This window comes from Lampetra fluviatilis, chromosome 1, assembly GCF_964198595.1.
Source record: "Lampetra fluviatilis chromosome 1, kcLamFluv1.1, whole genome shotgun sequence".
NCBI classification, from domain to species: Eukaryota; Metazoa; Chordata; class Hyperoartia; order Petromyzontiformes; family Petromyzontidae; genus Lampetra; species Lampetra fluviatilis.
The window spans coordinates 12,524,657-12,550,800 of NC_136275.1; the positions used below are offsets into that span (position 1 = coordinate 12,524,657).

Sequence of the window (26,144 nt, forward strand, 5' to 3'; positions counted from 1 at the left end):
ATCTATTCACACCGGATTAATGCTAGACATATTTATCCTTAATCAATAATTACACTTTGCATTAGTCATTATATATATTTTTTAAGTGTTGCAATCTTCAGCTTTGAAGTCATAATAGCGGCACTGCTTTGGTGAGAAAGTAAATGCAGCCGCACATGTAATATTTGTACTATTTTTCTACGTATTTACCTTCAAAGATTCCCCGCCTCTGATTTCCAGTTAAAATAATTGCATCTAGCGAAGTGAGGAGGTAGTGAGGCTGTGGCGGAACTGCAAGATTGAGAATCGTCTACCACACCATCACCGACTTACATGGCACATTGCCAACCAAGAATGGGATGACATTTTGAGAGGACGGCCACCCCAGCGATGAGATTCAGTTAATCTACAGGAGCGATGTAGATTGTGGCACCACAGAACCCTTGAGAATGAAAAAGACTTGGGGGCGACCCTCATCCAGCAGTGGATAGACCATGACTGATGATGCTCATGCTGCTGATGAGATGCTTTCCTGAGCATCTCATATAGCTCGTGATGCTTATTGTAAAAAGAAAAGGTTTGCCAATGTCAAGCCTTTTGCTTTTTTACATGTACAGTATAAGACACAGCAGCTTCAAGTAAAGTGTGTTGATAAAATCCAGTTGTGTCCTAGATTTTATTCCTTTGAAAACACACGTACTTACGTTTTCAAATTGAAAACATGCTTGCATATTATGAAAACAGCATGTGCAAAAAAACAATGATGAAATATGCAAAGTGCATACTATAAGGTATTTAAATATCTGATATCATTGGCCAATAGCATTTGAAATTATTTTCCAAATTCCAATTAGGATAAAATTTTGTATTCTACTGTTGACACCTTCTGTATCAATGATCTCTCATACTTATGATACAGTCAAGTTTAGCAGGTGACTCGTGTTGAAATACACTTGCTATTTTATAAATAAACATGGAATTTGTCGATAAAACTGTAAAACATGTATGTGTTTAATTAAATACGAAGACAATTAAATATTGCACATCCGCCAAAACTCTTTTGTGCCAGTTAAATATGAGGTTGTGCAATAACACGATTTAAACAACCCTCAGAATGACAGCGCTCAATTTACAAAGGGTTGTGAAGTATTATAATTATTGAACATTATATAAATAGCTTAATGTGGCACTTATTTATTCCCTCATGGATTCGCCTGCAGTTAAGCGGCATTTTATTACTTGTTGGCTACGCGTAGTGTTAGTGGTGGAAATATTCAATTGAATTTAGATAAAGGCCGGCCGTTATTGATGCAAAATGTAATTGGCATACAGTAAATCCTTCTTCAATAGTACAAATCTTTTTTAAATCTGCCTGCAGTGATGCTTCTGCTGCTGGACTGTTGGATTGCTGCTGGCTACATCACATGAGGGTTCATCCTAGTGTTAGAGTGCTGTCACAGCTGGAACAGACTGCTGCTGTAGCACGATGTGAGGGATGAGGGGGGGCGCCTTACTGGGGCTCAGGCATGTCCGCACGCACTCCTCCTCTGTGGGGAAGCGGTTGGCGTTGCCGTCGCAGCCGCCGTACCAGAACTGGCCGCATCCTCCCGTGTCGTTGTTAAAGTACCAGAACGCCTGGAACTTGCTACACACAGTGCCGGTGTCGTACCCGCCCATGCACTTGTTGCCTAGCCAGCAATGTACATGACATGACATCAGCTCAGGAGAAAATTGAAGCTGAAAAAATATTTTTCCATCTTTCAATCTATTTTGTAATACGTTTGCATACCATGCTGGGTAAATATGTTAGTGAAAAAATATATTATGAAATCTTTAGGCGATGCAACACATGCAGTTTTTTTTTTTAAGAGTTAATTGTATGTATGGCAATAACCAAACAATATGGATAAATCGTCGTAAATGTTGTGTTAAGTTGAGCTGAAATTTGTGGTAACTTTGGTATGTTACACACCAGTGGGCTCCTCGGGTTGTGCAGACGAAGAGGGAGACGTGAGGTGCACCTCTGTGCCAGCGTCTCCCTCCTCCATTCCCTGAGAATCCCCCTCAGAGTAGAACTCTGGCAGGCCTTCCTCTGATGTACCGCCAATTGCACTTTCCACTCCCGAATCGAACGCGGAGTATGATGGCGAGTCCTGGGGCTCGCTAGCCTGCTCGGCTGCGCTCTCTGCAAGGTGGACAGTGTTCGCTGACGCGGCATCTGACTGCACATGTCCATAACTTGCAGTCTCTGTGGTCAGAGGGGCAGAGGTATGCGTCGAGTCTACAGGAAACCCCCTTTGATTCTCAAACTCGTTGACACTAAAGCCAGCGAAAGCCGTGGAAAGTAATGGCAACGATCCGCCATCTGCGGCTAGTATGTCGACGGAATGGGGGGTGGTGATATTTGCAGCAGTGGCGGTGGTGGTGGTAGCACCAGTAACAACAGCAGCAGCAGCAGAGGCAGCGGTGGAAAATGTAGATCTTTCAACTTGCCCATTGAGAGACTCCCAGTAATCTGAAAACGATGCCAGCGTGTGAGCACAGAGCAAAGCGGCAGTGAAACCCCCAAGTACCGAGAACCACAAGAGCAAAACTACAAGTGAGTGCAGTTTACAGACCTCTGAAACAACCCTTCTCAAAATGTCATTTATATAAAATGTTAAAATTGTGACCCAACAAACTACATTACTGTGCAGCAGCCTATGTGAAATGACACCAAAGAGGAGGACGACAAAAGAAAAACTGTCTGCCACTATAGGCTGCGTATGTGGATTGATGGTCGTTGAGACCTATTTAAACAAATCAATGACAGCCAAGCGTTGACAGGAAGGGTAGAGGTCAGGAAACCCAAATAGCACACCAATTTGCAGAGGTGCAGAGACGAGGTGTCAAGGGTTAGGTTTAAGAGGGTGATGATGGGGACAACTCAATGGTTTCCTGGTGCCAGATCCATCAAGAGTAACCCTCATAGAAGTACATTATGTATGCTCAGACTTAAACCATAGGGCACACCTCAAATTGCTTCTGTGGACACAAATTTAAATAACTATCGCAGTATTTACACAATTCTCTAGTAAAACTAAATTGGACTGCAGTCCACGGTATTTTCATTTCATTATCTTAATCATTACAAAATGTACACAAGTGCACTCGATCACGTAAAACGGTTTCTAACAACAGATTTATATCACCTCTCATGATTTCGGCAATGTCTCCACGATCTCTGTGAGAGTAAATAACAAAAACATGCAACATCATTATTGTGTGTAACATGCACAACCTAAACACATTTGTAACCAATGTAATTTGCTTAACGTGTAGCATGAGTGTGGGTTTTGTGTGAATATGTGGGTGTAATTGATATGTATTTGCTTTTACACGTGTGTTTGTGGGAAACAGATGACCTCAGGTCCATTCCCAACCATAGCTTACCTCAGGTAAGTGATATCTGAACAGGGTCTGAGAACCTTGCGTGATGTGCATACACACCACTTCTCCGTGTACCATTCCGGTCTTCATAGGTACTCACTTACAGGACTTTCCCCAACAGCCTGAAAAGACTACATATGGAAGATCTTTGTCTTTGTGTGTACAATGTATGTATGCGGATTTGTGCATCTCACTCACGTTTCATCCCCCTGTGGTGTCCCTGCGCGACCCTTCTTAAGCCGCGCACACTCTGCTGACATGGCTTTAGGTGGGTACTCAAATATATCCTCTGCAACGGAGTGTGCACCATGTTCAGGTTCACAAGGATGGGGGAGGGGTTGAGAGGAAACATGTGTGATTATATGTATAGTTGAGAAGGCATGAAATTACCTTGATTGTAATTGTTGGGTCACTCCATGCAAACTCGACCACAATCCAGAGAGGATTCCACATCAAGATGTATATTTTCTGTTATATTTCGTTGTGGAAAATAGAGATCACACCACATCTTTGAGGGGCTTAAACACATTGTGAGGCATGAGGACTTGTGGTAAAAAATACATACTTGGACATGGAAATAACCCAGCTGTCAGTTAGACACATTTTGACATTTGCAATCACTGACTTTAGTATGAGTGTGCATTTAAGAAGTGGCATGCTTGATTTAAAACAGGATATTTGTTGCAAGCTCCCAAATAATTATAATTAATGTAATCTCAGGTGATGTACACAATAAGGGAAATTACATTTGTTTTGTTGAGCTTTCCCCTGAATAGTAATATTAGATATAATCATTAATGGTAAACTGTCAAACATTAACATGTTTATGTTATGTTTCTCATACTGGCATATGCTAGGACACTGGCATATGCTAGGACACAGTTTTGTCATATTTATAGCCTTTATGACGACATGTAGGTGACCTATCAGAGTTGTACTCAGAAGTACAATTGTCAGTTTTGGTATTTGCCAGTGACATGGGAATGACACATGAGCAGCAATGATACAATTGCTTTGTTTTGCCCAAGTATGGAAATATTGCCTTCTGCAGTGGATGAGTCCTTCATACATATAGGACATCAGAATCTGTTGTTCATTGCCTAAAATTAGTTAAAAACCATTGAGATATAGAATATAAAGGGGTAACGTTGAAAATAGGTCTACACATAGAGCCTATTAAAACGCAAAACATATATTCCGATAGCTTAACTCATAAGTAGTTTTCTACACTTATCTTTCAGCACAAAACATTTTCCATATTCTTTGGGTCTTCACTCAAGTCACGTAGATAGGTTCCAAGAAAATAACAAAAAACTACGACGTTTCGATCGCAACACAAGTGGTCGTCATCAGGCAAAGGGGGGTTAGCTTCTAAAGACAACTGTTTATAAAGTTTGAAATGGGCGTAGCCCAAATGTCAGCAGCCAATGTTAATGTAAGTGGTGGGCAGCGACTGAGGTGGTGGTGGGTTTTCCACCAATCAAAGGGCTGCCAGGTAAAAATTAGCATGCTAATGGAAGATCGCTGAGCAGCAACCTCGAGGTTGGCGCACGAGGTGGCTGTGTTAGTTTGAGAAATTTTACCTGTTAATGTAATAAATCAGAGAGCTGAAAATAACAACAAACATCGGAAGGTGGTAGGATGGGAAAATCAAAGACTGTTATGACTTAAACTGGAAAATAACGTCATTCCATTGATTGCTCAGTTGGTACCCATCTTTTCGGTTGAAAATGTGTCTGTGTCTGTATATATGGATGGCTTCATGAACGAATCTTTGTTGATAGCCAGTGGCAGTGGCGTCACTAGGGTTGGTGTCACCCCCCATGGACCTCCTCCCGTCTCACTAGCACAGCCACTGTTGTGTTGGTTCGTTTACATTGACATGCTAATCTCTCACATTACAATGGCCACCTCCATAGTTGCGTCGTCGTCGTGGAGGTAAATCACCGATCTTACATTTTACATTGCCATGCTAATCTCTCACATTACAATGGCCACCTCCATAGTTGCGTCGTCGTCGTGGAGGTAAATCACCGATCTTACATTTTACATTGACGTGCTAATCTCTCACAATACAATGGCCACCTCCACAGCTGCGTCGTCGTCGTGGAGGTCAATCACTGATCTTACATTTTACATTGACATGCTAATCTCTCACAATACAATAGCCACCTCCACAACTGTGTCGTCGTCATGGAGGTACATCACCGATCTTACATTGACATGCAAATTCAACCTCTAGCCCCGCCCACTTATCCTTGGGCTGAGCGCATATCAAGCCTATATAACTTCGTGTTTCAGCAGCTCTTCCGCTGTATTTTCTCCTGCTTCGGCAGCTCTCTCGCTATATTTTTTCACCTGATGACGATTGCTTGTGTTACGATTGAAACGTCGTGATAATTTTATTATTTTTCTATCTACGTGGCTTTAGCGAAAGACCCAAAGAATACTAACAACACAATTGTTTTGTAAATTCTTTCTACATTGAATTACAAGATTATTAGTTACAACATTATTAGTAACTGAGCGGAAGCCTTTTTTTATTTTTCTCCTTTTCCTTCAATTACTACTTGATTCTCAAAAAAGCTATTGATATCGGTTCACAAATACTAATTACCACAATATTGTAGCTAAAATACCAGAAAATTTGACAAAATCAGCGACTACAAAAACATGAGCAATGTTTTTGTTGTTATAACTAACTACAGGGATATTTTTTAAATAAAAATAGTAATACATTTCTGCTGAAACACTGCACAAAAATTGTATAGACAGTCATTTTGGTGTCACCCCCTCTGATGGTGTCACCCGGTGCGGTCCGCACCCCCCGCACCCCCCTAGTGATGCCACTGGCCAGTGGGTTTGCAAAGTACCTTCGTCTTAGAGAAATCAATTGATCCTACCGTGTTTCAGATCTGCCTTATGTTCCCGAACACGGTCCGAGACATGTCGCTTAGTTTCCCCAATGTAACTACTGCCGCAGACACAGCTTAGATTGTAGACGCCGGGGTATTGCATATCAGGGATCACATCCTTCTCAGATGGGATCAGATCACAAATTTTATGTACTGTTATTTTATTTACATTATTTTCCAAATTCTAATCCTTAATTTATTTTTCTTTGAGGTAAACATATTTTCTATCAGATATCTTACCAATGTAAAGCAATCAATTTAGCTTTAACCCTGTGTGTGAAAAGCGATTATAAGTGAAGGCTGCAACGCGCGTGCAGGCACGCATGTCAGAGTTTGGCACTGATTGCCTTTATCACTGGTGCGAGCAGAAAGTAGGAGTTGCCACCTCCATCATACAAAAAACCAAGACGTCATGGGATGAAGAAGAAGAATATATCACAATACCGTATAGAGGAGAGATGCATGTAAATGCATTCTCTTGAGTGGTGTATCATTTTCCAACTGACAAGAAACATACATTTGTATGTCCCAGGAAGGCTTACAGACCTTCTAAGACAGCTACCACAAAACAAGACAAGCCTGGGAAAACCAAGACAGGTGGCAACCCTAGCGGTGGGTGCGGTGTGGTGGCATGTGCACTCACGGCTGAGTATGCTGAAGAATGTGTGAAGAAGGTGCTGCAGGTACGCCTCCTCGGCCCCCCCAGCAGTGCTCACTGTCACCTGGTGGATCTCGGCGGGGGGGCTGGCGAACATGGAGATCGGCACCTGCCGCGCACCAGGACCCAGCCCCACGACAAACAACGCCAGTCCCTGGCACATGGCCCCTGTGGCCACCTCTGTGCTGCGCTCAGCCTCCTCGCGCAAACTGACATCCATGCCCTGCCCGCTTGTCAGCAGCACCACTGCGCGCTTCTTGCGCGGCAATGTGGCGTTGCGGAAGGCATTGCGGGTGACCCACTGCAGGGCCTCGGCCGGGCCGGCGACGGTGGTGGAGCCTGAGCTCAGGGGCTGCAGCTTCTGCTGCACGTGTTCCAACAACTCGTCCCGACCAAACTGAATGAAGCCAAACTCCACCTTCACTGCGCTCTCCGTGGCCTACACGCGCCCGGGCAACAAACGCGGCACGATTAACGGTGTGGGCAATAACTGACGATACCTTCCATTTCAAACAACATATTCAAGGGCGGTGGCGCATTAGGAGTTGCGTGAGGAGAACTATTAAGTAATGAATGATGATGAAGATGTTATGAGATGTTGTGGTTGCGTACTGCTCCTGTGGCACGGGCTCCAAATGGTGAGTACTGCAGCAGGGAAAGACGCGACTGCGCGCTGCCACGCGGCACAGATGTGACGGAGATCTGTTCGATGGCTCTCTTCACCAAGCGCTGCACCACGGCAAACTGCGCCACATCTATAGAGCCGTCCACCAGGAAGGCGACGTCAGCCGCCAGCTCCACCGGAACATTGCCAGGGGTCACCGCACACTGCGCGTCTGGGTTGCATTGATCTAGGAACGAGCGGCACAAAGTAACACATTGGCAGTTCACGTGTGTGCACGGGTTGATACAGTGTGACGCCCATATAAAAATCGCAGACTTCATAGAAAAACACAGTTGGGTGGGAGTTCCCGTGCTTCAAAGAGCATTGGGTAGTGCTCATCTACATAGATGCTCCTCCATCAACTGGTGGGAATTGCAATGGTCATACTTTATAGTGAAACAAAATAAAGGGGAGGTGGCTGCGATGAATGAGACGTGTGAGAAAAGCTAAAGGGTTCCACACCGAAACAGACAGTGCACTTGAGGGCGCTTTCCAGTGCTGCTTCGTGTGTTGCCTGAGCTGCTGGGAGCACCACCACCCTGGAGAGCTTGGTACTGTCAATCTGCACAGCACAGGAGCACAGGGTTCGAGGAGTTACCATCACACAGACTCAATCTGTCAGTTAATGCACCGAGAAACGTCTTGTTACAAGCATTCCATGTGTTTGCTTGATTTACCATTTTGTAGTCTGTTTGGTTCCCAAAAGGAGGCTTATGGACAAAAATATGAGCCTATTACATCCAATATAATGTTGAAATATAACAACTGATTAGTTAATCTTAACAGTTACTTGTATTTTTCTTTTACGAAAATTCCCTTTCCTGTCATTGACATAACTCAATATTTGTATCTACCAGAGATGATCACCGAAGCCATAACTTGTTGCCATTTTTCTATAATGAGGCAGCAATAATTCTGAGGGCAGCATGGAGTTTTTGATCTCTGTCCACGCGTACAACATCATGGTGGCTGTGAGGCCGCCATCCCTCCACCGCCATGTTTCTCTGTCCACACCTTGAGCGCCTGCGTCATGTGGGGCAGCCTCTCGAAGGAGAGAACGAGCGTCGTGATGTCATTGGCCACCAGCTGGGCCACCCCGAGACTGACGGCATCGGCGTTCTGCGAGGGTCCATTGGTGATGAACACCGCCACTTTGCGCAAGAGTCGGCCTTGCCGCACGCGCTTGAACGCATTGCGCGCAACGTACTGCATGGCCCGGCCCGTGTCGCGCCGCCCCCCGCCGCCGCTCGCCGCGAACGTCACATTATCGGTGCGAGCGATGGCGTCCTCCCGGCTGCGCGGCTCGGCGAAGCGGAATCGCGTGGTGGTCGCGACGCCATCGTAGGTGAGCAGCGCGACACGCGCCCCCTGCGGGCACCCGTTGCTGCGGGCCAACGTGAGGCCCTGCAGCGTACGCTTCACGATGGCCTTCATGCGGCTCAGCGTGACGGCCGATGCTCCCTGGGCCACGTCGAGCGCAATCACCAGCTCGGTGGGGTACGCGGGGCAGTCCTGCTTGCCTGCACACACGCGAGGGGGGTGGGTGGGTGGGGAGGAGGCCCGGCGCAGGTGCCCGTGTGGTGCAGTGGGGTGGGAGATGATTCGCAATTAGCCTGAAAGCTTCAAAGAATGCAAAGGTACAAGATGCAGTGCATGTCAATAGCTCATGTGAAATGTGCTTTTTTAATATTCAGTAAATACAATATCTGGATGTGTATACAGTGAAATCTTACCTTGACAGCAAGCTAGAATGAACAAGAAAAGAGAATATTACATTAAATATTTTCCATGACCTTTTCCTTTGACTTTAATTCAAATCTCACAAATTAAGACAGTGCTCTGTGTGCAAAGACACTTACTGCATTTTTCTCGGATTGTATTCACCAATGTACATACCTGAAATTACAGCCGAAAATATATTTAACATGTAAGTAAAAATGCATACTTCAGCTTTTTATTTTATGGAATAAGACAAAGATCATAATGAGATGTTTTAATGAAAATTCAGAAGACACTTACATTTGGGATGGTTCCATCTCGACCTCTGGGACCCTGTAATGAAAACAAGGCATCTTATAAGAGCCGTTCTTTGCAGGGGCAGTGCAATATTGCACAATAATCCGATGGAATGAGTTTAATGACAGATGGCCATTACCTCCTCGCCTGCAGGTCCAGGCTCACCAGTGCTTCCTGCGGCTCCAGACTGGCCGGAATATCCCTGTTAGACGATAAAAAAACACACTTTATCAGCAAAATCCAAATTATCTTCATCGTATTATGTGTTTTGAGTGGCCTTCAATAGCCACTGATTGGTAGAGTGCAGAAAAAGCAATGTAAATCGCAAGTGGAGGTTATGGAATTGGTGCCATATTTACTGCTTATATCTCTCACATCGCCGACCCCCCCCCCCCCTCCACTTCTAAAACCATTGACATTCCTTTTATCTGTAAAAGCAATGATCTTCATAACCCAAGTAGCTAAATGAAAGCAGATTGTCGTCAACATTCATGCAAAAAAAATAAAAATACTTATCATAGTAGTGCATACCTTTTGGCAGCAGAACAGCTTCACAACTCATAACGAGCACGTAATATTGGTTGAAAAAAATCACAACGCATGATGAACAATGTTGTCGGCTGGCGCTGCGGTGCTGCTAATGACGTGATCTCTGGATGCGAGGAACCTTACCCGCTGGCCTCTCATTCCCTTGGAGCCTTTTGTGCCGTTTTCTCCATCTGAGCCGTCAATGCCCTAAACACAAACATCGGTCGACATGGCCTTTCGCCCACCAGCATGCGGTCGCATTAAAATGTACCTTAGCACAAATTGGGATAATTAAGTGCACTTATTAAGGTGAGGTGCTGCATTGAGTGTACTATATATTACCCGCAATCCTGGGTAGCCCATCAATCCTGGGTCTCCCTACAGGAAAAAACAAAACATCTGAGCATCCAAGTTTCCAGAGACTCAAGAGCGGCATGAAAGTGGGGCATTGTTCGGTGAAACTACCACATCCTGAAGGCCCTTGCATAGTGTTTTGAGAACCAAGAGGCAGAACGTTGAATTTATTTAATCAAATTACATAATGCTACATCATGGGACCTCCTCTTCCAGTACCAAAATATGAGAATAGGTTTTCCTCTTTAATCTGGCAACAAAACAGGTGTTAAAACACCAAACTGAAACTTTTTACAAGGAATCATGTCTGCATTAACCACATTGCATTTTGACCACAGGTTTTGTGGTTAATGCAGACATGATTCCTTGTTAAAGGTTTTAGTTTGGTGTTTTAACATCTTAACACCTGTTTTGTTGCCAGAAAAAAGGGGAAAACCTATTCTCATTACATAATGCATCAACATAGCAGATATCCATAGTGATATATTTTCAAGCTGGTGCTGCATTTTAAAGTGTGTATGTGTGTCGATGTTGAACTGTACATCCTGGAAATATGTTTGAATAAACAATAATTAGCGACAATTTTACAAATGGAAAAGCTTACCTTCGAGCCGTTCACTCCAGGAACACCAATCCCATCGAGTCCCTCAATTCCCTGCAAATATGGTCGCCATTACAGCGTGTATTTTCTGTGCAGGTTTATTTTTTGTAATTTGAAACATTCATGTAGGTTATTATGAAGAGGAACTTCGTTACAGTAACCGGTGTTCTTACTGTCTCTCCCCGAGGCCCAGCTGGTCCTGGTAAGCCCTTGTCACCCACAATCCCAGATTCCCCCTGTTGAAAGGTATGTAAAAGACAATGCTCATAATCATACAGGAATAAACCAAAGACTGCCTTTTGGCGAGGATTAAAGACTAAGACAGTTACAGCCCTTCATCTGTGGATGGCAAGATCACACCACATACAGTACGTGAATTGATGGTTTCAGTCTGATTAGCAATTACTCTACAAAAATGTTCTGCCTCATAGCAGGTGTGGGGTGTATACACAGGAATTTCCTGTTTTGATGTTGAGTTTGGTCACGTGACCAGGAAGTTACAATTTAAGATTCTTTCAGCCACGTGGCAAGGTGTCAGCCATTACACAGAGTACAAAACGTTGGCACAAATAGCGTCTCAGTGAAAACAGGTGCATCTGTTCATTGTGGGACTTTAAGAAGCATTGTCTGTAAGTTCGTTTATGTTCTTATAATACTAGGAATGCTGTTATAATGTTAGAATGGCCGTTATAATGCTGTAAATGCCTTTATAATACTGTTAAATTGTTATGATAAATATGAGGCCGAATTAACAATGAAGCCTGCCACTTGTGTTATTGTGAATGTTACATGTAATTGCATAAGTCGAGTCAGACGTGTACCCATGTAACCATATTGCGATCTTGAGAGCAAGGATGACGAAATATCTCATCCACAGTTCAGTGTTATGTGTAGTGCTATACATTTAGGCTGCAGTATGGTGATTACACGATGTGTCCTTATTTAACACAGTACCTTATTATCTTGTATAGCTATTCAGTACTAATGTAGGTGCCTGGTCCATCCAGGATCTATTGTTGAGTTTCATGTTATCTAAGACTATGTAATGATGCTGTAGTGTTAATTCATTGTATTGATATTTCCAAGTATTAACAGATGCTGTATTTGTGCTTTGTTTTTCCATAAGTTTTACCTCTTTCAATTCATTAAATACGTTTGGAGTCAGATGTTCACCCTGGCTCTGAAGGTTTATTGAATGCGAGGTTATCTACTCGGATAGTGGTGCAACGCAGAGCACAGCGAGGCCGAGACAAAAACACTTAACTAAATTGGGTTCGGCACTTAATTTGGCTAAATACCAGTTCTATGCTAGCGGGTTGAAAGTGCTTCCTTCAACTGGGCAAACACAAAGTCACTTGAAGGGATCTCAGAGGTAACTCTATAATATCTATTTCATGAGCCAATCTCTATCTTGAAGGGATGCACTGCTCTGCGAAAATCTGAATAAGTATTTATCTCATGCATGACATCGATAGCACAACTGGGATAAAAATATGGGAAAATAACATGGCAAAAAACGGCATGGAAAGTTCCTTATGTGTCATCCCAACACATATACCTTTCTGCCTCTTGTTCCAGCCCTCCCAGTGTCTCCCTTGGGTCCAGCTGGGCCTGGCTCACCCTGGTTACATAGATTATACTCAGACATATCCATACATCACGCATTGCATTTCACATTAATCCTGGATGACCTTTCCGCCATTTCATTCCACATTACAATCAAGAGGGTAATTGGTGTGGCTACCGTTTCATATACCTTGCTGGGTCAGGTTCCACTATACAATTCAGCCACATGCAGCCAAATTCAAAAGGAAAACATTCAAGCAAAAGATGATCTGACAAAGCTTACAGTAATAGTCATTGAAGGTAAGAAAATAATGAAACATTTAAAAAGAAGAACTAAACTAATCCTGTTCAGGGACCAAACTATTCAAGTAACATGCAGTCTGAAATGTGAATAATGCGTAATTATAATTGGGGATTGTAGTGGTGTCGCCCGGGGTTACGCTGTCAACTGTGAAGTGTGACTGGTGCCTGACAAACTCACCCTGAGCCCGCGGATGCCAGCCTCTCCTCTGATTCCAGGCTTCCCTCCAGGCCCATTGTTGCCCTGAAGGATATATCACCAGAACAGTTATAATTAATCTTCCAGGCAATGGCTCAATCCCATGTTTGACATTGCAACAAAAAAAACACGTTAAACCAAACCCCATTATATCATATTTTAGCTCATAATCACTACCAACAGCGAAGTATTTCTGGTCATATCCAATTAGATTTTGAAGGGCGCACATAACAGGTCCCTGCGGGGTGGGCTGGTAGGAACGAATAACCAAAGAATATAAACATAATGTATTATTACACTTGTTTAGCCAGGAAAGCCTCACTGAGTGTAAAGGTTTTTGTAGGGTCCTGCCAAGTGTTTGCAGTAGGGGGCGATGTTGCTACACCTAATCGGACAATACGAAGGGAGAGTTTGAGGCCTAGTTCTAGGCTTTAGGCCTAGCTGTAGGCTTTAGGCCGTTGTGAGTTAATTTGTAATTTAAATGTTTTAATTATTAATGTAAAAGCTTTAAATGTAAATGTTTATATTTAAAAACATCAGGGAATGTAACATTGTTAAACATTAACTCCCTTTCACACATGCGGGGGTACGATACGAAGGGAGAGTTTGAGGCCTAGTTCTAGGCTTTAGGCCTAGCTGTAGGCTTTAGGCCGCTGTGAGTTAATTTTTAATTTAAATGTTTTAATTAAAAACTATCTCAGGGAATGAGTTAATTTTTAATTTTAATGTTTTAATTTAAAACTATCTCAGGGAATTAAAAAACTATCTTAGGGAATTATAAGGGAATGTTACACTTGTTTAGCCAGGAAAGCCTCACTGAGTCTAAAGGTTTTTGTAGGGTACTGCCAAGTGTTTGCAGTAGGGGGCGATGTTGCTACACCTAATCGGACATCGGACGGACGGACGGACGATATAATCTATTGTAGGCTGGTTCACTTCGTTCCTACCAGTATAAGCAAGCCTCATGTCTGCGTATGTGGATGCAACTGCATTGTGTGTTTTATGCATCTGAGATTCATGGTGGTGGTGATGGACCGGGCCTATGTTTTTGACGGCAAGCCTACCGCGGTGCCAGGAGACCCGCTTGCTCCAGTAGGTCCAGGCAAACCAACAATCCCTTTCTCACCCTGTGCCGCATCGCACACAAAGGGAAATTGACATCAATTGTTTACACACAGGCAAATGCAAACGTAGTTGTATTAAATCAAGACTCTGTATGACTGTGGGTGATTAATGGAGTATCCTTTACCTGAGGCCCTTTTGGGCCACGGCGATCACCTGAGCCCTGCCATGAAAACAAACGATTTCATTAAAGTTGGTATAAAGAGTTATAATTGTTTAAGTGGTTTATAACGTTGTGTTGTGCATGTGTGTATGTATGTATGTAAACTCTACATGTGGTTTATAAAACCAATAAATTGTCATACATATACAGTACTGCCATAAACGGTATTTGCATATTCGTAGGATTTATATAAAGATAGAATAACATGTTCTGACACAGCATGCTTTTCCAAACAAGAATGCATTTTCATAGGTTTCTGATCTATGCATAACTGTACTCTAATAAAGAGTTAGCCAGAATGACTGTTTGGTTTGGCATTACAATAATTTGCTGTTGTCCATTAGATGCATGTCGTCCTTCCAGGCAGCACCAGTAATCAATCCGCATTTTTTTGCCTTTTTGATTACCTAGTGAGTATGTTCCATCATCATACATGTCAACCACACAGGGTGAAAATCAGTGAGACCCTTGAGAAAACCACAATAAACTGAGAGAGAACCCCAGGAGACTGAGGGAAACCCAAGAAACCGAGCCACAGACATTATGTAGCTTCAATAGGCTACTGTCCACCACTTAGTGAACACACCCATAATACTGTACATAAACCAATTGATACTAACTTTACATAGTTATTATTTTCACTGCTTTTTTTTTACCACAAAGAGGCTGTAAGTGAAGAGAACCCCTATTGGAGTTGACCCTTACATAATATCTGAACCATCGACCACAGCAAAACAAGTGAGAATCCATTGCATGACCATGAGACACTCAACGTTGTGAAAAAACGTGCGTGAGTCTCATGGGTAATTCATCCTTGAGACCTGACATGTATGCATCATGCTACATGTGTAGTTTGTCAAATCAGGTTTTGTTCAAACAAGTCCATTGACAGGGCACGGCAATAATGATAGCAACTCGATACTGACAATGTGTTAGGAAGCCTCCAGTTGTACTGTAATAGCACAAGTATTTCATGACCGCTCTGATAATAAATAAAGAAAAATCATACACAGTAGTGCATAGGGAAAATCAGCAGCACACAAGGAAGACTTGTGTCAACATGCGGGCTACTTCACGACCGCCAGTTCTGGAAAAGTAGCATAAGAGCCGATCATCACACTCTAGCGAGACACAGCTGGCCACAAGCCGTGGCTTATACATCACATCTGTATTTTGTAGAAAATAGATGTTCATATTCGCAGCTCAAACACAGTCATGAGTAATATGCTCTGGCTTACAGGAGCTCCGGGTTCACCTCGTCCCCCCGCGTCTCCGTCTCGCCCGACGTCTCCCTGCGGATATGAGGCAGCAGCTGCAATCAGTTCACATCTCCACACCCAACACATTGGAGCCTTCCCCTCCATCCTCCACGTAATAGACCCACTCCCTGTTGATCATTCCCAGTAACAGCCTTCCCCCAAACCCACTCAACACAACTCCACTCCAAGTTGGATCGTGTTCTTCTTGCCTTTCATAAATGGGAACATAAAACTACTCAGTAAACGTAGGCCTGCCGGGTATATTTAAGTTAAACTTATATGACCAGAGCATACATATAAAACAATTAAAAAAAGATTGAATGCTCTAAACAAATTAATTAAATCATAGCTGCCAGCCTGTGGCATGGAGCCAACAAACACATTGAATTTTACATACATTATATAAATATTTTGTTAAACGTACTGAAAATACCAGAACGTTAATTTGAGATTTTGGATGTGTATACGTTTCAAGAACCAAACTGGCTCGACTTTTTGTATTTATTTCCATGTCTAATTAACTGTAGCCACCTTGTTATCTCTGACTTTGTCGGCATTAAAATTATATGGTGAGCTTAGCCTTAAAATATCCTGGCTCCCCACCTCAATTCCTTGTTGGCCTCTGTCTCCTGGAGGGCCGGCCACTTGGCTTCTGATGCCTTGTTCTCCCTGCACAGTAAAGTTTGTGATGAGCCACAAAACAATGTCTTAAGGATAAATAAATCAAGAATGATAAAAATAACGAATTTTCCAAAGCTGTAGCCCTACAAACTAATATTTATGCGAGAATAATCGGTCGCGGGAAATTAGATACAGCTATGGTTAAAGACAACAATGGCCACGTTGGAGTCATTCTTGCTCATATTTATAAATTAATAGTAAACAGCAAAAAGTTAATACAATCAAAATGATACTAAAATAAGTGTTAACATTGAGTTGTTGTTGAGGTTAAAACATTTTTAAATACATGAATACAGGTAACATATTCACAATAAAGCATGACAAAAATGCAATGTATGCTTTTCATATGAAACACATGAAAAACTGATGCAAACCACCAAACATAAGCCACAGCTGTCAATTATAGGACACCAGGACAACATTATCATCGAAAGCGGAACTTGAACACAATACAAAAACAACTTACCGGATCTCCCTGAATCCCGAGACTGCCTCTTTCCCCAGGCTCTCCCTGGATACCTCTTCCTCCCTGCAAAATGTAACCATGAAACCCAAAAAAATAATGAACTTTTACGAAACGGTGCACTGACATCGTCGGAAGCCTGGCTGAAACGATGCTGCATGCTGCGTACCTGTCTGCCGTGAAGCCCCTTTGGACCTGCAACTCCAGGCCGACCAGCCTCACCCTGCGGGCAGAGCAAACGCAAGGGGTATCGGAGTTCCACTGCATGCATTTAAACGTATATTATCAATCGTGTGGGCTGCACTTTCACAGTTATTTATAGGAGAGCACAAGACTAAATAATAAACAAAGGCAAATCAATAAAGTGTGTAGTAATGTGTAAACTTGTTTTTACCTTAAAAAGTGCTTTCTAAAAAAAGCTCTTGTAAAATATAATACTATTTGTGACATTTAGTTTCATTTGAACAGCAATACTGATTACAGCCCTTCATTGACTTCCAGTTAACCTCAGATATAGTAAAATCGAGAGCTCATGAATGGAATTAACATTGCAAAGGAGATCAAAACTTGTGACAGTGAGTCATGGCTATACTATGTATATCAAATCCATTAGCACCAGCTATTTGTGGTACCCTAGTACTATAATTGCCCATCTAATGAATCCATTTAATGAATAGCAGAATTTCCACGCACATGCTTTCCACTGATTCCGTCCAGAGCGTGTTCACCGTCTTCTCCCTGTTTTTGGAAAAAAAGAGGAAACCATTGTTTTAGCGGTGGGAATAGAATGCACTTTCCATGCTCGTGTTCTGCTGTACATGCAGGGCGCCTCACGCAATCAACTGAATACAATGATGCTTCAGTGTGGCCTATCGGCATCCAAGAAAGTGCTGCAATTTAAATGAGAAGAGGCGTGCATCATTGCATGATTACCAATCTTCCAGGCAGTCCTCGAGAGCCCTGCAGAAATAACAACCGGAGAGTAATTTTAGCAAACATAACAAAAAGCAACACTCATCTGGCATTGACTTCTAAACTGTTGCCTTTTTCCACTCCAGTGCAAAGAGTAGCACTCATCCACAGGTTATTGTTTACAGCAATAGCAGGTTTTTAGCCAATTTATCTCAAATGTAGACGCATTGATAGTAGAAAGCGTCTCAATTGATTTAAATGTAAGGCTACAGTTGGGAATAACAATAGCCAATATATCAACGAAACAGTGACACGCATGTATTTTATAATAACGAATATTGAAACTAAATATAATAACTCTTGTTTTACAGTTTTTCCAACATAGTGTTATGTTACCAAATACATATAAGTCTTCAAATTATTGCAGTTGTTATAAATGTGTGGAAATTATTACTATTCGATATGATTCAGCACTCACCAAAAATCATATAACTGAATAGATAATGTCACTCAGTCAAACAACACAAAATAATCCTAGATGATGTGGAGAAATGGCAGTATATTGTCAGAACACTGACACAGTTTGAATACAGTAGGCAGTGGATATTTCTCGGATTGTGATTGAGGTTGCAATAATGAGTCACTGTGCTTGGTCACAGACAGTAATTGGAGGTTGTACCTTCTGACCCCTGAGGCCTGGGCACCCCTGGAAGCCATGTGTACCGTTTAATCCTGAAGGGCCCCGTTCTCCCTGTGGGAAGTTTACAATTAACCACACAACCTTCCTGTCCACTATCCACAATCCATTTGCACGACACAACGGCACCGTACTCAGTTACAGCCGAGATGAAGTCTTGGATGATGGGCATCACAGCATGAACAACGTTAACATTAACTTGAAAGAAAGTGCTCTATTTTCGCTTGTAAATAGCTGCAGTAGTTTTCATACAATAAACGGACATGTGTGATTGCAAATAGTTTGTGACCTGATGCAAGTGGAGAATGTTTTGTGCTTTTTTTATGGAGCATTCTTACCATTCCACCTTCTTCTCCTGGATGTCCAGAAATTCCGCTGGGCCCCACATCACCCTTCACAATTTAAAAAAATAAAGAGGTTACAATACCAACATTGTATGGAAGGTCAAGAATTAAAATAACTATTGTGTGATCCCACAATATATTTTATTCTGCGAATCATTTTTTTTACAATGGACCATACCGTAAAATGTAACATATCCACCATTACATCTGACAAGCCCATCAGCGTATTTTTTTACATAACCAAAGTAAAGTGGCACTGTGAACATTTTGATTAATTGTTCAGCCATCTTAATTAGACTTCTTTCGGCAGTATTTTCGCCATGCATGATGAGATGCTTTTATAACCGGCAAAAAATTATGTTCATCGCGATGAGTCAGCGTGCATTTCACCCGCATACCGGCTGGCTGTTTCACTGTACCTTTTGGCCTCGGCCGCCCTGCTGCCCTCGTCTTCCCGACTGCCCCGAACACTTGCAGTGAACCCCACAGCACTGCCACTCTACCACATTGTCCTGCATTCATGAGCACAAAAAGAGATCGATTTGTTTCCCCTTGCTATATAAAATATTACATTTGTATTCTATTTATGCGTGGTGAACAGGCACGCTTGCAACTTTCTATTGATGCATAAGCCATGAATGCTATTTTACTGTGACATTGGTTTGTTAACATTATTTCCCACCAGGTCCTTTACGAGTTGACTGTCAAGGTCCGGCTGATTCACGGTGTTCATGTGCTGGAAGCGGAATCCACGGCCAAACTCCAAAAGAAGTAGGTTCTCGGGCTGTTTTGTGCCCTCCAACGCCACGGTGATCAGCGCATTCACACCTGCCGGGACACAAGCACTGAACAACACTACAGCCAGCTTCCCTGAACAGAGCGTGCAGCGTTATGATATATTGTGACAAAACGATCCAATGTAGAGAAAATGGTGAAAAAACCTCCAAGACGAAGTTTTTCAGATGATCGCTGAATTTTTTCAATTTGCTGATCCACGCCATCCGTAAACAGTATGACCACCTGCAATAACACATGGTCAAAATAAAATCAACTATTTATTCTAGCTGAAACTTGTGCATATGGTGTAAGATAGTAAATTTGGGACACATTAACATTAGTGCTTAGTTTAATGAATGAACAAATGTGTGATATTGCGAACATCTGCCATTTATCAAGGACATTGGGCACATGGTTCAACTGACGTACCTTGGCAGCGTTTGGATAGGCCTCTTTCTGAAACTTATTGAGAAACATGATGAGCGACTGTTCTGTGAACTGGAAGGGACCCGCAGTGCGCATGGGCCCCAGTGAGTCAACAAGGGTCTTGCTGTAAGCCTGTAGCGGCAACTGGAAGGCTGGCTGCCGTGCACCCGGCGCCAGAAAACCCAGGCGCACGACAGGGTTTGCTCTGCCCGTGCAGCTCAGCGCGTCTGCGAACGCGATTCGGGCCAGGATGCTCCTGAGCTGGTTCTCCAGAAGGCGTTGGCTGATGAACACGTCCCCACCACGCAACTGTGTCACGTCAAATCCAATCAGCACATCCAGGTTGCAGTCTGGAAGGGCAAGAAGACGCACCTGATTTGGAAATCTCCCCCAATCAGCTTTTTGTCCTGTCTTTGCCAAAATTCACCTTCTTTTGAAACTCATGAAATATGGATTTTTTGTAAGTCTGGGATTATAGCCGTAATACATATTAATGCCACACTGTGATGACAATGATGATGATGCAAAACACCATAACTTAAACTCATTATACTAAATAAATATAATCATCTTTACACTGTGTTACCTCCAGTTTTGGGTGGCAGTGGCGGTGGCGTGGTAAGAGGTGCGTCTGTAGGTGCTTCCTCCTCCGGACAAATGTCCTTGGTGATTTCCTCCTCAATTTTTGGCAGTTCGTGGAAGTCACTAACAAGGCGAATAAAGTCACTTGGTTTGGCAATCTGGCTCAGACCCGTGTGCTGCAAAGCAGTTTCGGCCTGAACGCCAATGGCCATCACTGACACATTCAAGGCATGCAGCTTCTTTGCTCCCAGTGTGATGTCATCAAAAGATTCCCCGTCAGTTATCACCAGCATGTACTGTCGCACGCCCTGGTCAATTCGGCTGCCCACTTGCCTACGGAAGAAGTTGTCGGCTGCAGTGCTGAGTGCCAGGCCAATGTTTGTTGTGTCTCCATTGTCTTTCCTAGAAAAGGCCGTTATAGCATTAAGCAACGAATCCTTATCCAAGTGCTGTGTCAATGAGAACTCCATGTCCGAGATGACATTGTACTGAGCCAGTCCGAAGTGGACGTAGTCCTTTCCAACATCAAACCTCTTCACAAGGGAGTACATGAAGGCCTTGGCCATTTCCAACTCAGTTGGACCCACGCTATAGGATGTGTCCACAAGGAAAACAATGTCTGCTCGCTGCATCTTGCAATCTGACACAACATGAAGGAAAAAAACATAACTTGTGAGAATCAGGGAGAAGTTGATTATGAAAAATAACTGTGGAGAAATACAGGTATACAGTGAAAGATCATAAAACAAGTGCATGGAGGGTGCATTTTGTATCACATTTGCTGTTGAGACGAACTTAATGTGGACTGTTTTGTACATTTTAAAGGGCAGTGCCCTTAACGTGTGATTGCTAGATGTCGGGAGTGCTCGTTTACTTGTGAACAGCGGCCTGCCCCGCAGGAAAAAGGACATGCTGGAATCAGCTCTGTAGACTTGCGGCACTTGGCTCTCAATCTCGGCGCACACCACCTCGGACAAACGGCGGACCATGGAGGGGAAGGACAGGGGCCCATCGAGGCGGAATGTGTGGTGCTGTTTGGGGTCGCTGGCAATGACTCTGAGGTCATCATCCACAGCGTTGTGCAGGCCGACGGCGTAGACCACGGCCTTGGTGTTACGCAAGGCCGTCACTGCCCGGCGCACGTCATCGTCTGGCTTCCCGGCCAGCAGAATCACTACCACCTGGGGCGAAAACACACTGTTCGTCACTGCAACCACAGCAGCAGTCGCTTATCGGGTTTGTAAATATAATACGAAATACAGTCATTAAACATTGGTTTCATCTCTGTGTTTTATCTCATTTATCTAATTTCCATTGGAGGCTGAATTCCTGAAAGCCGCCAGTGGCTGAAAGCCTCCAAAGGAAGTGGAAAGCAACAGCATCTGCGCGGGACCATTTCTGTTGACTTAAAACCAAGTGGTGCTCGTTCTGGGGTTGCTGATTTTGTAAAGCTCAAGAGGAATTGGCATTTTTAGTTTCACCTTGTCATGAACTGAATTTGAAAGTCTCTGAGTAGTACATTTGTCTCATCTAACTTTCTTGTATTTGTTGTGAGTTTGTCTATCTGATGCACCATTCAAAGATCACCAAAAGTGCGACCATAAAAAAGTACGATGCACAATTATGCATTACAACTGTGTAAACGATCAAATGCGCAAAAAAAATCCAAACAGCAAAGCAAATGCAAGACACGCAAACATAAGATCTGTTTCACTCAAAGCGCGACGAAAGCTGGACGACCGTGCTTGAAGTAAGATCTCTTGAAACGTATGCGTGTTGAACTTCGTTCACACCGTATGTATCCAACTTTACTAACCAGAGGTGCGGCTCCGTAGTCTTGCGGCACTTTGCTCTCAATGTCGGCGCACACTACCATGGAGGGGAAGGACAGGAGCCCATCGAGGCGGAATGTGTGGTGGCACGTGACATCACCCCTGCTGCGCTCTCACCTGGGGGATGGTGGGGCTGCGCCCGCCGGCATTGGCCGGCAACAGGGTGTTGCGCAACAGGTCAATTGCGGCGCCAAGGCGGGGGGCCCCGCCACGGAGCTGCAGGGCGCGCACCGCGTCCAGTGCATCTGACTTGGTGGCGTGCGTATCGAGGCGGAACTCGACAGCCGGCTCACCGCCGAGCTGCACGACCGCCACGCGCACGTCATCCGCTGACACGGGAAAGCCCGCGACCATCGTGAAGAGGAAGCGGCGGGCACGCTCAAAGTTGAGCTCGTCCATGTTGCTCGAGCCGTCGATTATGTAGAGAACGTCCGCTTTGGGCACGTGCTGGCAGCCTGGCGGGGCAAAAACGCAATGGGTGGGGGGAATCGCGAGAGAGGAGCTCCGACACGCGTGTGTGTACACTCCGTCTACATGCGCAAAGAAACATTGTTAACAAGAACATTCAAATCTCACGAGCTCAAGTTTGTGTTCAAGGTTTATCTCTGGAGCAGAGAGGTATGGGACATAGAAAAGTGTGACACTATAAGTTACTCATTTAAATTTACATGCACGCTGGAAACTGTAATCAATCTCGCGCCACACCTAGTGCTAATCCCATAAGCTGCAGCGCCAGGTCTTTGTCCACGAGGTTGTTGATGCGCTTGAGGACTTTGGGTAAGCGCGAGGCAAACTCGCTAAAGCGGTCCATGCTGACGGTCAGCCGAGCGTCTCCACCCGTGAGCTGGACGAGCTCTTCGGGCTTGGAGCGCTCGGCCCCCACAGCGTACACCTTCACTCCCGACTTCCGCAGAACTGAAGCGCGCTGCTGGATCTCATCGGTTGAAGCACTGCCCGAGATGATGACGGCAATCTGTGGATAGCCGAGCTTGGCACGGCTCCCAGCTCGCTCCACAAACTGGTTCTCCATCAGGAAACGGATGCCCTGTCCCAGATTTGGGGCTCCGCCTGTCCGGACAGAGTGTGGTGTGAGTAGGGGTAGGGGAGGCAGTGGTGGCAACACGAATGTAGGATTGAAGGATTATCTCAATTTTTATTTTCATACATAAAATCTAGCCTTTTGCTTCAAATTAGAATTTACTTTTAAAAATTTACAGTGAATATTTATAATAAGTGTGCAGCAGGAAATGGCATTCATTGGAAAATTGACCTAATTAAATCATTTCCACAAGTCTGAAGGCCTTGCCAAAATGTGGCTCTCAGATCAAAAGTACTGCAGCAGAGCTTGGATTAAGGCCAGCAACTTCCCAGATGTGATTCACTGGCTTCTTCTTGAGAATAGTATTGTCTGTTATCCAACTACATAATTCATAACCTTAAGTAAATGAATTAAATAATTCCGAAGAAACTTTAGAATGCAGATGTAACAAATGCAATGCTTCCGAGTTAATAAAATATGAAAACAATTTATTTTGATTATGCGTTAGAGAGATAATGTGAAAAGGGTGCTTGTTAAACACAAACGACCAATGGATTCATTAACACAAATGAAATCCCAATCAGACCACTATTTTCTTTTTGGAGGGGAGACTTTGGGAAAAATATAACAAACATCACAAGGCCAATAGGGCTTAACCTAAGGGGCACTGCTAACAAAAGCCAACAGAGAACAATCAATCTGCCATTGTAGACAACATGGGGGACTTTCTAGAGAAAAAGGATGTACTGCAGACGTGAATAGGAGGAGATGAGCAAATCCGTGCTGTCATAGCTCATCCTTGGCCTCGCTGTGAGCGGTCTTCTTTTTATTTCCTATGGCTGATGTAGACGCTGAGCAACAACTACAATTCCATATGCAGGTGGTCAAGCTAGACAAGCGTGTCAGGAGCAGCGGAGGGTATCACTGTGATGTCTCCTTCGTATTTGTGGATCAGGCATCGCATTGTTATATATGTTGTACAGTCTGTTCTGGATGACTACAGTCGCACAATGTAGAGTTTTGAATATTCCGTTCGTGCATCAGGTATTAACATCTGCCATGGTTTGTACAGTGGATGCGGTTTATGGTGTACCATAAGCTTGTATGTATGTATGTTTAATTTATTTCGCACCATTCGTAGCCAACCATGCGAATTAGAAGTGTGGGGGAAGGACAACAAACTAAACACAAAAAGCACAACAATCTTAGTGGAAGATCAAACCCAGGGATTTTCTGTGAGCAGTCACTACCATGCCGCCGCTCGCTCTCTCGCTCAAAGTGGAATGTACGCATGCTTGCATGTTGAACTTCTCTTGCACCGTACGTAGCCAACCGTGCTCATCAGAGATGCGGATCAATGGACGGCAGCTGCACCACAGGGGAACTCGCCTTTGGCGTTGGTACTGCGGATGCCGGCGAGCACGGCCTCCTTGTTGTCGTGCGTTCGCAGAACGAACTCGGAGCGTGGTGCCCCCCCGTACTGAGCTACGCCGATACGCACTCGGTCCTGGCTCACGTCCAGCTTGTCCACGATGTTGGTGGCCACATTGCGCACCTCGTCGAAGACGGAGCGAATACCCGTCGAGCCGTCCAGCAAGAACACTACGTCGGCGAACTTCGTCTTGAGCGAGTCTGCGCAGAGCCGGGAGAACAGGGCACTTTTTGCTCGAGCCGCCAATGCGCTGCGGCAATCACATATCGAGTCATTACGTCAAGAAGGACAACAAAAAAATGAAAAAGATCTCAAGATCCCCCTGAAAGAGTCCTTAGTGAGAGACTATTGGATAAATAATGAGCATTATGATTATTATTTGGAGTGCATGGGTGGCGCTGTGGTTCGCGCAATGCATCATGAACTTAGCTGCCCAAGTTTTATTGAACTGGTCCTATGGCCTAACAACCTTCATGGTAAACCTAGTGTGGGGAGACCTTCATTTAGCAATAGATTTACAAAGGGCTGCACACATGTTATTATCATTGTTATTATATATATGTAGGAAATTAAAATAGGCATGGATGTATGTTGAACTTATTTCGCACCGTACGTAGTCAACCTTGCTAATCAGAGGTGTGAGGGAAGGACATCAAACTAAACACAGTGGCCCCATCATAATAATGTGGAATTTCCACCACTGGCGCAGGCCATCACTGGAGATAAGAACATTTCAACTTGTGTTTGAGCAGGACGACACGTCCTTGACTCTCTTCCATGAGCATAAATGCAGATGCTATAGTTGGAAAGTCCTGTGAAAGTTTTCCAACAATCTTCCCGTGTACAATTAAGGCATTCAATTATTCACATGAGCAACATGTGTTTCTAACTAAGGCACTGTATCATTAATTGAACACAATACTTGTTGGCAATTAAGGGGTCATCCATTTATTACGTACGCATGGAGGGGGGAGGCGAGGTTAATGCAAATGCGTACGCTTGCGTATGGGGGTCTGACAATGTACGTACGCATAGGAAACAGAGGGGGGGTGAAGCCTCGATAATTTGTCTACACTGGCCTTCAAATAAGTTAGATAGTGCGGCGGTGGACTATCTGTTTGCTTAAACACGTTAATATTATGAATCCTTGATCGTTTTTATGTGAATTAAATATCGGCCATTCTATAGGATTCGGGGTGGGGGGTG

The 26,144-nt window shown here is 43.9% G+C and overlaps 2 protein-coding genes across 2 annotated transcripts in view; one reads left to right on the forward strand and one right to left on the reverse strand.

The window, feature by feature from the left end:
• The window catches only part of LOC144932423 (collagen alpha-3(VI) chain-like), a 55,762-nt gene that overhangs the window by 4,258 nt on the left and 25,360 nt on the right, over nucleotides 1-26,144 (reverse strand). The window contains 38 exon segments of the mRNA XM_078856462.1: nucleotides 1,494-1,667; nucleotides 1,952-2,227; nucleotides 3,171-3,202; nucleotides 3,607-3,697; nucleotides 6,967-7,420; nucleotides 7,594-7,832; nucleotides 8,108-8,207; nucleotides 8,660-9,196; nucleotides 9,198-9,331; nucleotides 9,334-9,390; nucleotides 9,505-9,541; nucleotides 9,665-9,697; nucleotides 9,801-9,863; nucleotides 10,334-10,396; nucleotides 10,532-10,567; nucleotides 11,148-11,198; nucleotides 11,318-11,380; nucleotides 12,703-12,765; nucleotides 13,192-13,254; nucleotides 14,274-14,336; nucleotides 14,459-14,494; nucleotides 15,733-15,786; nucleotides 16,357-16,422; nucleotides 16,901-16,963; nucleotides 17,067-17,120; nucleotides 17,591-17,635; nucleotides 17,831-17,857; nucleotides 18,489-18,560; nucleotides 18,845-18,898; nucleotides 19,270-19,362; nucleotides 19,533-19,678; nucleotides 19,792-19,870; nucleotides 20,057-20,403; nucleotides 20,640-21,275; nucleotides 21,510-21,816; nucleotides 22,585-22,922; nucleotides 23,173-23,535; nucleotides 24,896-25,138. Of these exon segments, the coding sequence (XP_078712588.1) occupies nucleotides 1,494-1,667; nucleotides 1,952-2,227; nucleotides 3,171-3,202; nucleotides 3,607-3,697; nucleotides 6,967-7,420; nucleotides 7,594-7,832; nucleotides 8,108-8,207; nucleotides 8,660-9,196; nucleotides 9,198-9,331; nucleotides 9,334-9,390; nucleotides 9,505-9,541; nucleotides 9,665-9,697; nucleotides 9,801-9,863; nucleotides 10,334-10,396; nucleotides 10,532-10,567; nucleotides 11,148-11,198; nucleotides 11,318-11,380; nucleotides 12,703-12,765; nucleotides 13,192-13,254; nucleotides 14,274-14,336; nucleotides 14,459-14,494; nucleotides 15,733-15,786; nucleotides 16,357-16,422; nucleotides 16,901-16,963; nucleotides 17,067-17,120; nucleotides 17,591-17,635; nucleotides 17,831-17,857; nucleotides 18,489-18,560; nucleotides 18,845-18,898; nucleotides 19,270-19,362; nucleotides 19,533-19,678; nucleotides 19,792-19,870; nucleotides 20,057-20,403; nucleotides 20,640-21,275; nucleotides 21,510-21,816; nucleotides 22,585-22,922; nucleotides 23,173-23,535; nucleotides 24,896-25,138 (5,652 nt within the window).
• Nucleotides 8,976-26,144, forward strand: part of LOC144936513 (collagen alpha-1(VI) chain-like) — a 62,264-nt gene continuing 45,095 nt past the window's right edge. Inside the window, exons 1-2 of the mRNA XM_078863659.1 lie at nucleotides 8,976-8,990; nucleotides 19,536-19,621. The gene's annotated coding sequence lies outside the window, so the exon portion shown is untranslated. The remainder of the gene's footprint in view (nucleotides 8,991-19,535; nucleotides 19,622-26,144) is intronic.